At 31.6% G+C, this 13,821-nt stretch overlaps 2 protein-coding genes across 3 annotated transcripts; one reads left to right on the top strand and one right to left on the bottom strand.

Annotated features, from left to right (window-relative positions):
• Positions 1-6,534: 6,534 nt before the first annotated feature.
• On the bottom strand, positions 6,535-9,004 carry LOC125216955 (potassium channel SKOR-like). The gene is made up of 7 exons (XM_048118745.2): positions 8,924-9,004; positions 8,633-8,731; positions 8,107-8,328; positions 7,768-7,956; positions 7,399-7,474; positions 7,034-7,328; positions 6,535-6,953 (listed from the first exon to the last, which is right to left on the bottom strand). The coding sequence occupies exons 1-7, from the start codon at positions 9,002-9,004 to the stop codon at positions 6,614-6,616; spliced, it is 1,302 nt and encodes a 433-aa protein (XP_047974702.2). The 3' UTR covers positions 6,535-6,613.
• A 1,982-nt stretch (positions 9,005-10,986) lies between these two features.
• Positions 10,987-13,215, top strand: LOC125211140 (Pentatricopeptide repeat (PPR) superfamily protein). Of its 2 annotated transcripts, XM_048110843.2 has the most exons (2): positions 10,987-11,787; positions 11,869-13,215. In XM_048110843.2, the coding sequence occupies exons 1-2, from the start codon at positions 11,023-11,025 to the stop codon at positions 12,784-12,786; spliced, it is 1,683 nt and encodes a 560-aa protein (XP_047966800.2). In that variant the 5' UTR covers positions 10,987-11,022; the 3' UTR covers positions 12,787-13,215. The 2 variants fall into 2 exon arrangements, with proteins under 2 accessions (XP_047966800.2, XP_047966799.1); XM_048110842.2 differs by having other exon boundaries at positions 10,987-13,215.
• The last annotated feature ends 606 nt before the right edge of the window (positions 13,216-13,821 follow it).

Here is a 13,821-nt window from a genome sequence, read left to right as displayed (position 1 = left end):
TAATTAATAAAGTACGTACTATATATTTTTAAAAGAAATTTAGAATGAACCATGTTTGAACCATTTTATAATTTAGTATCTAGTTTTTTTTATCATTTCATGTTATTTTTTTCCATAACTTGTTTGAGTTTTTTTTTTTTTTAATATTTCATTCTAAATTATCGTGTGATATAAATCATCATGTTGTTACAATGAAATGATTCAGCATATGAAAAAATAAATTAAAATAATAAAACAATTTTATAATTGAAATGTCAACTACATGAGAAAATACTTTTATAGTAATAATGATTTAACATTTTTAGCGTTTCTTTTTATTTTTTAGTACTATTATTTTTATTTAATACTCCTTTTTTTTATTAAATATCCAAAAGCAAATATATAAAAAAAATTATTCTAATTACTTTTAGCGATGAGAATTTCTATATTAATATATATATTATTCATTACTTCTTTCATAATTAACATGAAGGGTGTTTATATTAGAAATTAAGTATATACAGGTAGGGTCTTCTAATGCTTATAGCACCCTAATCCAAAATCAAGACTAAATCTTCACCCTTGGATTTTAAAATGAGTGGGCGAGATTAAAGCTCATAAATCTCAATAAATAGTAGACAAAATATCAACAAAAGGGTAATATCGTCATTATGTTATCATATGATAATTTTCGTAGGTGTTTTTTTATATCAACATTGTGTATTACAAATATCAACAATATGACATTAGAATATCAATACAAGGACAAGAAAATATCAACACATTTTTATTGAGATTGGACATGCATAATATTGAGATTTTGCCTACAATATATTGAGATTTTTTGTTGCATTTGTTGATAAAAACTGCTTATCAACATGTATGAAAATTGAAATATAATTTGTCAAATTTCATCACCCGAACATCGTCGGAACATATGCAATTGAGATCTCGTTGGAATCCTTATTAAATTATCTTTAATTTGATATATTTTTTGCGAAAAAATAATTTAAATTGAGAGAGTTATGTAAATTTAAAGATTTGAGATGATTTTGAGGAGAGAGAAAGTAGTTAGTTATAATTACTACATATGATTTAACATTGATACCCTTTTAATTTAATTAATAATTATTTAAATTTAAAATATATTACACTTGACATTATATTAACCACAAGATCATTCTAATCTAATGGTTGAAAATTTGTCTCAATTTTGGATTGGTAATTAGTTAGCAATTGATTACATCCTTATACGGATAATATAAGTAATTGAATTTAAAATTTATTATTTATATTTTTTACAATTATTTAATCATAATATAGTTTGATGCAAATAATTTTTTTGTTTTAACTTACTATTATTTAATATTATATAAATTTCAATTTCATTTCATGGTTTTTGAGTGATGTAGAATCACAAGAAAATTAATTTAATTATTAGCAATTAGTTGGGTGACAATTAAAAAATCAAATATATATACATGCGGTCATTTTTAGAATTATTGAATAATAAAATGGTTGGGTGTAAATGAATATTTTGTTTCAATTCAATTTTCTACTACTATTATATAAAAAAAATATTTTTGTTTCATAATTTTTTGGTCTTCATGTAAAGTACACAACTAAATTGACTTAATGATAACTAATTGGTTGGATAATAATACTAAGAAATTAAGTACATACTAGTACTATATTGTAGTAATTAATTTTTACAAATTATAATTTAAGAATTATTAGATGTGAATGATTTTATTGTTTTAATATTTTTTTACTATTACATATTAAAATTTATCCATGTTTCCTGATTTTTGAGTTAAAATGTAAAATATGGAAAGAAATCGACATATCGATCATCAATTAGTTGGATGACAGTACTAAAACAAACTATATATGCATATAGTCATTTTTAGAATTTACAATTATTAGGCCATCCACAGCAGTGTGTCTTATCCGTCTCTTAACCGTCTCATCTCTTCACTATTCATGGGCCCCACTGTACTTTTCACTCCATCTCTTAACTAAGAGATAGCATCCACATCCATCCATCTCTTAACCATCTCATCTCTTAACTATTCATTCAATTTCATTTTTCATTTTTGTTTTCAACAAATCCAATTAATAAAAAACACACTTCATTAAATAAAATAAAATTACAATTTAAAATCCTAAAAAAAATACATAATTAAAATCCTAAAAAAAAAACACACATAATTAAAATCCTAAAAAAATAAAAATACACACCATTAAAAAAAATGGAGGCAAAGAGTTGTCTAATGAAGATCATTTGCGTCTACTCGTTGCCAAATTTTGCCAAAATGAAGATCATGAATTGATTAAATTTGAGAGAAGAAAAATGTTTTGAGATGAAGAATGTAGTGTGTTTGAGTGAGACTAGAGAGTTTTTTTATGGTGGATAATTTGTGGGAATGATTTGGTATTTATAGAAGTGATTTGGGGCTCAAAAAAAATTTTAAAAAAATTAAAAATTTGTAAAAAACGGCTATAAACGGCTAGTATAATTTTTGAAATTTTTTTTATATATATTTTTTATTTTTTTGAATTTTTATGATTTTTTAAAAAAAAAAAAAAAAAAATCAATTTTAACGGATATAAACGACGCCCACTCGCGGGACGGCGAGTTGGCGTCACGCACGAGCCGGAGCTCGCCACGTCGCCCAAGCGCGTGGCGTCTCGTCTCGCCGGGAGCCCCTTCACTAAGAGACGTGGGACGAGATAGAGACAGGATGGGGACGGGATGCATCCCACAGCGCCGTCTCTTATCCGTCTCGTCTCTCCGAGACGAGATAGAGACGGTTTTGTGAATCACTGTGGATGCCCTTAGAATTGTATAATTAATATAGTTTGATGCGAATGGCTATTATCGTTTTAATCTCTTTTTTTTTCTATTATACATTATATTTTATTTTTTGTATCATAATTTTTGAGTCAAGGAGTAGAGTACACAAGAAAATCGATGTGATGACCATCAATTAGTTGGATGCTAGAAATTAAGTTTATATAGTTACTTTTATAATTTGTAATTTTAAAATTATAGAATAATAAAACAGTTGGATGTGAATGACTTATTATTATTTTAATTCATTTTTATTATTATGTAGTATCAAATTTATTTTTCTCATGATTTTGAGTCAAGATATTGAATACGGAAAAAAATTGATTTAATGATCATATGTTAGTCTGATGATAGAACTATTTTAAAATTAAGTGTATATATGTGGTTGTTAAGTAATTCACAATTTTAAAAATTGTTTAGTATTAAAATAGTTGGATACTAATGAGACTGTTATTATTTTAATTTATTTTTTGTTGTTTATATTCATTTCATAATTTTAGAGTCAAAATGTACAATATTAAAGGAAATTGATGTAATGCTAATTAGTTAGACGACAATACTAATAAATTAAGTATGTTTACAAGTAATTGTATTTATAATTTTGTTACTACTCCATTTAACAATGAAAGTAGTTGATTTTGAATAACTATTATTGTTTTTGTTATTTTCTATTATAAATAAATTGAAGTAATAATCTTCAATTAATTGGATGATAATCACAAATACATCATTTTTTATTTATAATTTTGTGCGTTCTTTTAATGACTAAATTTTTATATGTCAATTTATTTATTAAATTTATTGTATGATAATGTAGCAAGTGTTGAGGAAATAAAAGAAATTTGTTAATATTCTTTAAACACTTGCTAATATTTTTAAAAATATATGGTGAAATATGTGATGAATCCATCTTTTTAGTTTTGATCTGCTATAATTTTGTAGGTTCAAGATACAATGAATAATACTTTCCTTAAATCTGTGGTTATTTGATTAAGAAGCATAATCATTTCCTAATTAGTTGTTAAAGGGTAAATGCGTAATATTTCATCATCATTAATGTCTTATGAATATAGAATACCTAAAATGTCCAATTTTGTATACACAATTTTTGTTAATTTATCACTATCCATATTTAAATTTTAAAGTATGGTCCTTTTTGGCGTCCTTGTGTAAAAGTATTCATGGATGATTTCCTTTCGTGCATTATTCATTAAACGCTCTATTTAATAACAAATTCAGGTAATATAAATGGAAACAGACGTATCATTCTACGTTAATAATTCATATACATCTCAACTCTTAATGTACATTTTATGTGCAGGGAATAGTCGGACTGAAAATTAATGTTAAAATAAAATAAGGAATCATGACTTTATTCTGTCAATGTGGAATATGTATGAATTTTATGTACGTGTTTAGAAATTAATATTATATTTCCTATAAAATTCGGACCTAATTAGTTCACGAATTAATGTAATAGTGCCAATTCCAACATATTTGTGTTCTATGAAATAAAAATAGTTTCTAACTTTATTAGTGATATTTTTTGGGGAATTCCATATGTGCAAATGAAATTCAGTTAAATTATATAGGATTGTATATAATTGAAGTGGAATACGGTGGATGTGGACCGATGCTGCATCAAGTATTGTTCTGGGTGTCTATCTTCTGACTTACTACATTTATGATGTCTCTATGGTATGCCGTCTATCACGTAGATATAATAAATACTACATCTAGACATAAAAAATAGTTTTGGAGATGAATAGTATATAAAGTTTAATGCAAAATTACTAACAAAAGAAATAAAAAATAATTATTAAAGTTTTGTTAGTTGAAAATTGAGACTCGCATCATGATATAGACCATAATAGAGTAATTTTGGTGAAGCATCCGAAATAAAATATAGTGATAAATTTATTAACTTAGCTGCAATGGTCAACGATCTATTTAGAGTTAATTTAAAGAAAAATTACTAAATTTATTCAATATATGGTCAATCCTACCATTTATAAAATAAATAAAACTTCGATAATTTTTTCAGGTATCTCACAACTAAAAAAACTTGATGTTGTATGTATATTCATTTTTAAAGACACCATTATGCAATAAAATATACACCATTATACATAAAACAACTAGATTATTATGTAGATCTTCATGATCTAAGGATTGAGAATGAATTTTAAGTATTTTATTTCTCTTAAAATGTAGGTGGTACAAATCAGCCATATAATCATTATAATTAAGTAATCATGCAATTTGGAATGCATATTTTTATACTGGCTCCTTCAGAAGAAGTGTAAGCTTACTACTACACAAAATATGTCATGAATTAGTAAATTTGATAGTGCGTTTGTTGTTATGAACAATTCACTCAAGAATTTTTTTCCAAAGTCGTTTCCTCGAAATTGTTCACGGTTACACTTACCAAAAGTAATCCAACAGTATTGCATATTCAAAAAAGAGAATCTGTTTTTTCCTGGTAAAAAAAAAGAGCACATGGACAGTGGTTCAAATGTTTGAACGTGAACAAGCTACAAAAAGTAAACTAATTATAACAAATTTATTTGGTATCAAACTACTAAAAACTGACACCGGAATTCTGCCATTGCCACTAAGAACTTTAAATAAGTATTGATTTACATAATAATCAGTATATATAGAGAGAAATGTTATAGCACCACTATAAATTACAGTTAATAAAGTTCAGTGTCGTATATTAATGGACAAATTGCTTGTAAAGAAATGAACTTTCAAAATAGTTTGATTTTTCCCGTTAACTTTAAATTGCATGAAAAATCATGAACTTTATCGGTCTGTGTAAATTTCTCATCCGACCCGACCCAATAGATTTCCGACACAATTACTTATCCTACGTGGCGCGCCTCCGACTTGACAAAACTCCACTAATTCTGATTGTTTATCTTCTATCTTTACAATATTTAACCATGAACTTATCACAAACATACAAGTAGCAAAAATGAAAACATGCAAACCGAATTCAACATACAAACCGACATAAACATACAAATCGAATTCAGCATAAAAGTAGCATTAATTCCACAATTCAAATTGAATCTTAAATTTGTCATTTGTCAAGTCACGCCTCCGGCGCGCCACGTAGGATAAGTTTGTGTCGGAAATCTATCGGGGTCGGGTTGGATGGAAAATTTACACAGTCCGGCAAAATTCACAACTTTTCGCGCAACAATTAAAATTCACGAGAAAAACTAAACTATTCTGAAAATTCATAACTTTACATACAATTTGGTTTCCTATAAACATATAAAAATCATAGTTTGGTTTATTATTTTTATTTATTTAAATTTATAGAGAAAATAAAAAAATTAAGTATTAGTTTTAAATAAGTTCAAAGAATTAATAAAATTAATTTATAGAGACAACGAACAAATTGTATCTTGATTGGTTTCAAAATCAAATTAAAATTTATAACCGGATATACAACTTGTTATGCAAAACTAGAATTTCACAAAATAGTGGAAACTACATTTCCTATTCTCTAAATTGTAATTGCAATACTTGAAATGGGAGAAAAAGGAAATGAAATTTAATTTCAGTTAGAACATTCTCATTTTTCATATCAACTCACACATGTGAATTTCTTATCGGCTGATGGTCAAATTATTCAATGAAACAAAAGTAACATGATCTCCAAAAATACACTGAGCAAAAGGATATAATCGAAAAAAAGGTGTATTGAATCATTATGGATATAATCGAAAAAAAGGTGTATTGAATCATTATGTTACACATGATTCATTTAGTTTGGTAGATGAGATACAACCTTTGCATGTCCACAATAGAATCTACATCGGTAACTTGACATCCTTCCTCGCATAATATAATGCATTTTGCTTCAAGCATCCTCAGCTTGTGGGATGCATTTTTTATTAGCTCTTCCATGGTCTGAGGAACCCACATCCTAATTCCCAATTTTCTTCCTTCTAGAGGATCCCATGGACGACATGGAAGCACATTGCACATCTTCGTCTTTGGATACGTTTCCTTACGACCCATCTTTGCCTGTTCTTCCAGATATTCGATCAGGAATTCATTCCCGCACATTCTTGCTTCATCTATTGGACTCTTTCCACATCTGTAAAGACAATTGTGATGTTTCAGATAATTTTACAAACAACGCGAACAAGAATGAATCAAACAACTTGTGTAAACTACTTGTCTTTTGTTAAGACACTGGCTCCAGCCAACACGAGCATCTGTCCGATTAGATAGAATCCTTGAGAGGCAGCTATGTGAAGGGGGCTTCGATGATCATAATCTTTCGAGTTGGGATCCATGCCATAGATCAACAACCTTCTTAGGAGATCCGAATCTCCTCTTGCAACCACTGAGCACAAGTAGCTACCGGCATTGTCAATTTTCAGTTTAGCCCCTTCTTTATATAGAAGTGAAGCAACCTTGTCGTGTCCATTCTTGATGGCTTCGAGCAAGGGGGTGTTGCCTATGTTATCTGTTTAGAAAAACACAAATTTAAGTAGTATGAAAAAATTGTGAACTGAATAGTTATTTCTGGAGCTTACCTTCAGCATTGATGTCCACACTTGCTTGTATCAGGAACAAAGTGATATCTTGGTATCCTCTAGATGCAGCAAGATGCTGAGGAAAAGGTAAACCATCTCATCAGTCATCACTACTTTATGGCACTTCATTCAATGCCATAAACTTGAGTCTTGAGCTCATAAAAATGTACATTTTTCGACCAAAATCTTATATATTGGCTTCATTGGGTGATTGCAGAAGCATTTTTAAGGAGATTTAGAAAGAACATATAACAGTTTGAAAGGACATAAAAATAGATGGAAGAGGAGAATCAGCAAGAAGTACATATGAAATAATTTAAGTACTACTCCACTATAATCATAGGTATTTGTTTAAACTTTAAACCATACCAAGGCTGTTTTTCCACTATAATCTTGCTTGCTGGGATCTGCTCCAGAACGGAGCATGCTTTTAAGTTGATTCAGGTCACCGCAAAAGGCTGCATTATTCACTCTCAAAGCAAGGGTAGTCTCTTGTCTATTAATATGGACCATAATATCCAACTTCAATTGCTTCAGACGAAGATTAGATTCTTTTCCCTGACATAAGGTTATTTATGATTAGAAGAAAGACAACAATTAGATTATTTTCCCTGACATAAGGTTATTTATGATTAGAAAAAAGACAACAATTAGATTATTTTCCCTAAAGAGAGGAATCACAGTGGGATCTGGCGGTCAGTTAATTACCTCCAACAAGTTAGTCATGACTTTCCGTCCATCATTGAAATATATCTCAAGGATATTGGAGAAAGATTGTCTATCAACACGCAAGAGTCGGCATTGTTCACGTACGCGTACAGTATAGGGCTGAGGAATTTTGCAAAGAATGGGAATATCTCCAAACGAGCTGTTAGACTCTAGAAGAGACACAATCTCCTCTGATCCATCAGTCCCATTTCCAACCTCCTCCTGTAGAATATGACACCAATCAATCAATCTCATATCTAAAAGGGAAATAAAGATATTTAACAAAATACAACATCATAATCATATCTAAAATATGTTTCATGGGAAAATACTAGTCCTATTCATCCTTGATGCAATCCTATATACGTATTTGCTAAAATATATCTATATGATGTACACCCCCAAGGATATTACATGAACAAGCAACCGTGCCGATTTGAAATTGCTCAGCTCCTGTAGAAAAACCTCAGAAGAACTCGTGTATTAAAATATAAAAGATTTAAGAACAAGATTTAGGATGTCATACCAAGGCACCTTGACAGACAAAATAGAGCTGATCCACAACGTTCCCTTCTTCCATTATGACTTCTCCTGGAATAAAGAAATCCTCATGGACTCGAGTTACCTGCAAAGAGAGATATGATTAGCAGCAATGAATGATGAACAATTAATATATTTATATGCCAAACAAATAACAATTTACACATTAATGTCTGGAATATCTTTGTTTATAAAAAAAAAATGAATTGTTTGACATATTGTAGCCCACTCGTAGTGCCTTCGATTATTGAATGAAATTACTTGATGACAAACTCACAATTTCATTGATGAATTCTTGGGAGCAACCTTTGAAAATTGGGATATTTTCCACACATGACTGATACAAAGTTTGATACATCTGCAAAAAAAAAAAAATAACTGTCACTAAAAAGGCAATTTCCATTCAACAAGTGAAGAATTTATCTAAAACATGACTAAAATTAGTCAGACTGAAATATCTCACGTTCTCAACACAAAACACTTAAAACAATATGAAACCGCTGCCAAAGAGAATATTTCACCAAATACTTATTATATGCATAAAGAAATGTACCTAAAACAATGAATATGTGTTAAGAGTTTATGATATCGCATCAAAACAAATACTGCAAATATTATAATTGAACGAAGTGATTTAGAAGATGAGAAATTGATCACATTTGTTGAACTAGGTGGTTTCAGACCTAACAGTGGAGGCTCTTAAGGAAAATCAGATGGTTGAAACCATCATTTTTTTATAAACTCTGTACAAAGTTTGAAGATTCTTACTTGTAGAACGGCGGCATCCCCTTTTATTTGATTAGGCAAGTTCCTTCCAAGTATGTTTCCAGTCAAATATTTGGTAAGATGAGCCATCATCTTTGATCTTTTCAAGATCAAAGCTGTGATGAAGGAAACATGGATTATAATGAATAATAGTAGTATCTCAGATTTTTAGCTTGTATATCTCCATTACTTGTACAAAAGAGAAACTATACTCACATAACTTGTAAGTGCAGTAGATTGCAACAGCGATTAGTACAAGTTTCTCCCATGCATTGTACCACCTGCATAATTACTAGCAAAATTCAACATTCCTATTGTAAAGAACTCTCAACAAATGCCATATCCAATCCAAGCCCCAATATTTTCAACTCGTATGTATACACATGGTTAATTGTAGTTTAATAAAAATAATTGATTACCAACAATTATCAAGGTAGACGAACAAGCCTTGAGATAGGTCTTCCAACGGAATTTTATCCCTCGAAACGTCCTCCCTACCATGGATCGAACCTCCAATATCATTGTGCTTGGTCTTGAATGATTTGTTCTTGAACGTCCCCCTTTTGCTCCCATCCATTTCTCAAAAATCTGCATAGGAAAATTGGTTCACGATTTAATGTTTTAAACTGTCTGTAGCAAACATTTATAAATAAATTTTGGATTAAAGCTGATTAATCAATATATTCACATACAATTTCAAAAGTGAGAAGAATTATGCATGGTTAATCAATGTGGTCACACAAAATTCATTCAAGATAGAGACAAGGGGTGACAAATTACTTTATGTTAGCATAAAAAAAATTACATTGAGGAGAGTTGGTTTCTCCGGCAGTGGTGGAGCAGTGAGGGAAATCGCAGTCTAAAACAACAAAGAAGGAAGGATGGCAGAAAAGAGTGCTCAACAAATTCCTGAAATATCTCTAACACTCTACTAACATAATCAATTACTAAACCGATCGATCACATAAAAGATTCCTAAAATCTAGAACAAATTAATAATTAGAAATTAAATAAATAAATCACTAAGCAATAGAACTGGATGAGGCGATGGAGGCGTGAAACTGAAAAGGCAACAGAAGCTGCATGCATAAAAACAATTGAATATAATCGTATTTTACAAAATGATTATTTATTAATTTAAAAATTGTAATTATAAAAGTGTTTATGATAAGGGAAGAATGAAATATAAAATGGGTATACTAATATCAAAATAATAAATCAAAATATATTTGAACAAGAAATATTTTAGTAAGCTTTTGAAAAATTGAAAATTAAATATTGAGAATTAAGTCATTTCAAGCCAATCCAAGAGGCTCGAATTAATTTGGTTAATACTTCAATTGACCGGACCAATAATGTATCGGAATAAAGAAACTGATAAATATTTTTACATAGAGAAATAATATGCTATGTGAGCTATCACTTTCGTGTTGTAGCGTATCATTCCTCTATAATTATACTTACATGTATATTATTTGATTGTTTTGATATTTTGTTATTTTATTGTCCTGGATTTTATAATTTATTTTGTTTGGGCTTTATTGCAGTGGCCCAAATATGAAAATAGATATTAGGGAGATCTAATAGTAGAAAGGAATTCTGGCATGGGCCATGGCCAACAAGAACATTTCACGACTCCACGGCGCCGCCGCCATCTCCTGGTACTCTCCGCCTGTCCTTCAGGAATCAGACCCCATCCTCACGGCCCTGTCTCAAGCCATCCAAAACGCTCCTTCGAAACCCCTCAACGCCTCCCTCAAACATCTCCTCCCATCAATCCACGCCCACCACATCGTAAATCTCATCAACCTCAATCCACTCTCTCTCCCCCCGCTCTCTCTCTTCTCTCTCTTCCAATGGCTTTCCTCCACTTCCGGCAGCTCCACTTTTCGCCACACCCTCCAATCGTATTGCACCATGATCCATTTTCTCTGCTCCCATCAAATGTTTTCAGAGGCCAAAAACTTGCTCCGAGTCTTAGTCTCAAGAAAAGGGAGAAATTCCGCTTCTGATGTTTTTGCAGCAATTCTTGAATGCAAAGCTACTCAAAAATCCAATCTTTATGTCTTCTCTGGATTAATGACTGCTTATTTACAATCAGGGCTTGTTCTTGATGCCATTCAGTGTTTTAGACTGGCTAAGAAGCATAAAATTCAGATGCCGTTTGATGCTTGTAGGAGTGTTCTTGAACATTTGATTGAGCTCAAGTCTTACAAATTAGTTTGGGGGTTTTATCAGGAGATTCTGGAATGTGGGTATCCTGCAAGTTTGTATTTTTTCAACATTTTGATGCATAAATTCTGCAAATCAGGTGAAGTGAAGCTCGCACAATCGGTTTTCGATTCGATTAGGAAATGGGGTTTGAGGCCTAGTGTGGTTAGTTTCAACACTTTGATAAATGGTTATGTTAGGTTGGGCGCTTTGGCTCAAGGGTTTAAGCTCAAGTATGTAATGCAGGAAAATGGAATCTTGCCTGATGTTTATACTTATAGTGTTCTTCTCAATGGGTTGTGCAAGGCTAGAAAAATGGACCGTGCTGATGAATTGTTCAACGAAATGCTTGATGTTGGGTTGTCTCCGAATCATGTTACATTCACTACATTGATCGATGGCCATTGCAAGAACGAGAGGATCGATTTAGCCATGGATGTTTATAGACAAATGCTGGCAGATGGCTTAGTGCCTGATTTGATCACTTATAATGCGATCATCAATGTGCTTTGCAAGAAGGGAGAGTTGAAGGAAGCACAGGATCTGATTAAGGAGATGAGTGTGAAGGGTTTGAAGCCGGATAAGGTCACATACACTACCCTTGTCGATGGATGTTGCAAGGAGGGAGATTTGGAGACTGCGATTGAGCTGAAGAAGAGAATGATTGAAGAAAGTATCCCACTTGATAGTGTGGTTTACACCGCCCTTATTAGTGGTTTGTGCCAAGAAGGGCGAGTGGTTGATGCGGAGAAAATGTTGAGGGAGATGTTGAGAGCTGATTTGAAACCTGATTGTGGAACATATACGATGGTAATGGATGGCTTCTGTAAGAGGGGAGAAGTTAGGACGGCGTCCGTGCTGCTTAGGGAGATGCAGAGAGATGGGATCGCTGCGTCTGTTGTGTCGTACAATGTGCTTATCAACGGCTACTGCAGAGTAGGGCAGATGAAGAATGCAAATATGCTTCTTACTGCCATGCTGAATCTCGGGGTGGAGCCTGATGACATCACATATAACACCCTTCTCGAAGGCTACTGTAAATACAGAAAAGCAGAAGATGTCTCAAAACTGCGCGGTGCAAAAGGGCTTGTTCTTGATTACGCTGCGTATACTTCATTGATTGACAGCTTAAGTAGCAATTCAAGAAGCCGTTCCAAGGAATAATAACATAACAGTTGATGAAGCCTTGGTTTCGTTTTTCAGAAAGCAGAAGCAGCTTCTTCTGCAGAGTTGATGTATGTAAAAGGATACTGGTGATGTGAACTGAGCCAGAATAAGGTGGAGCCTTGTATCATAAAATCGTGCTACAGTTAGATAGACGATATATATAATCTTGTTTACCCAGCTTGTTGATCATTCTGCAGTCGTACACACTGTCCCTGATGCGAATAGAATCTAAGCTGCGACATGAACTGAGTTATGATATTTAAGCCCGAAACCTTATAAATTTAACGGGTTACTCAGATCTGACATGTGAGTTTCTGGTTGAACTAACATCACTAATTGTGCATATGGATGACTTAACATTCCGAAATGGTGTAATTAAATATTGTATTTTTGAGATTAGTAGATGGTTTAAATTATTTTAAGAAATTTAGCCCTTGCTTAAATAGTTTCGCAAGTTGCACACTTATAATTTGTTAAACATATCGCATGAACTTTCTTAATGTCACAAGAAATAGATTTACCAGGAGAAAATGATACATCAGAATAAAGCTAAGAAGTTGTTGGATAAAAAATCATATGCATTTTGTTAAAGATGCTTACTTCACGGGAGAGAGGGCAATCCATTTTCATTGTTTTGCATCCTATCTTATTCATCAGTAATTAAATAACTAACCAAGCTTTTGGGTCTTTTCTTACAGCAGCAGCAGTAGTACTTTTTTTTGCATCCAACAAGGGAAAATCTAGAGAGGAACATAAACTAATGTTGTAACCTCAAACGGTTTCTACTTTTTTTATGTAAACTGTTGTAATATATCTAGGCATGTTACTTACTGACCCGTTGATAAGTTAATCAATTTATCCAGGCATGGAGAGGCTTTGTTTTCTTTTCAAAAGAAGAATGTGAAATATATATTACTAATAATACTTCCTCAGTCCACAATTAAATATCTCATTTTTTCTTTTTTCCCGTCCGACAATAAATATCTCATTTCAATTTTACTATTTTTGGTACGTAAACCTTGTATTCCACTA

Source organism: Salvia hispanica, chromosome 3 (assembly GCF_029641045.1).
Source record: "Salvia hispanica isolate PSC_SH4W2 chromosome 3, Shi_PSC_v1, whole genome shotgun sequence".
NCBI lineage: Eukaryota > Viridiplantae > Streptophyta > Magnoliopsida > Lamiales > Lamiaceae > Salvia > Salvia hispanica.
Note: the sequence above shows the minus strand (reverse complement) of the source record. Positions and strands in the feature narration are given on the sequence as shown.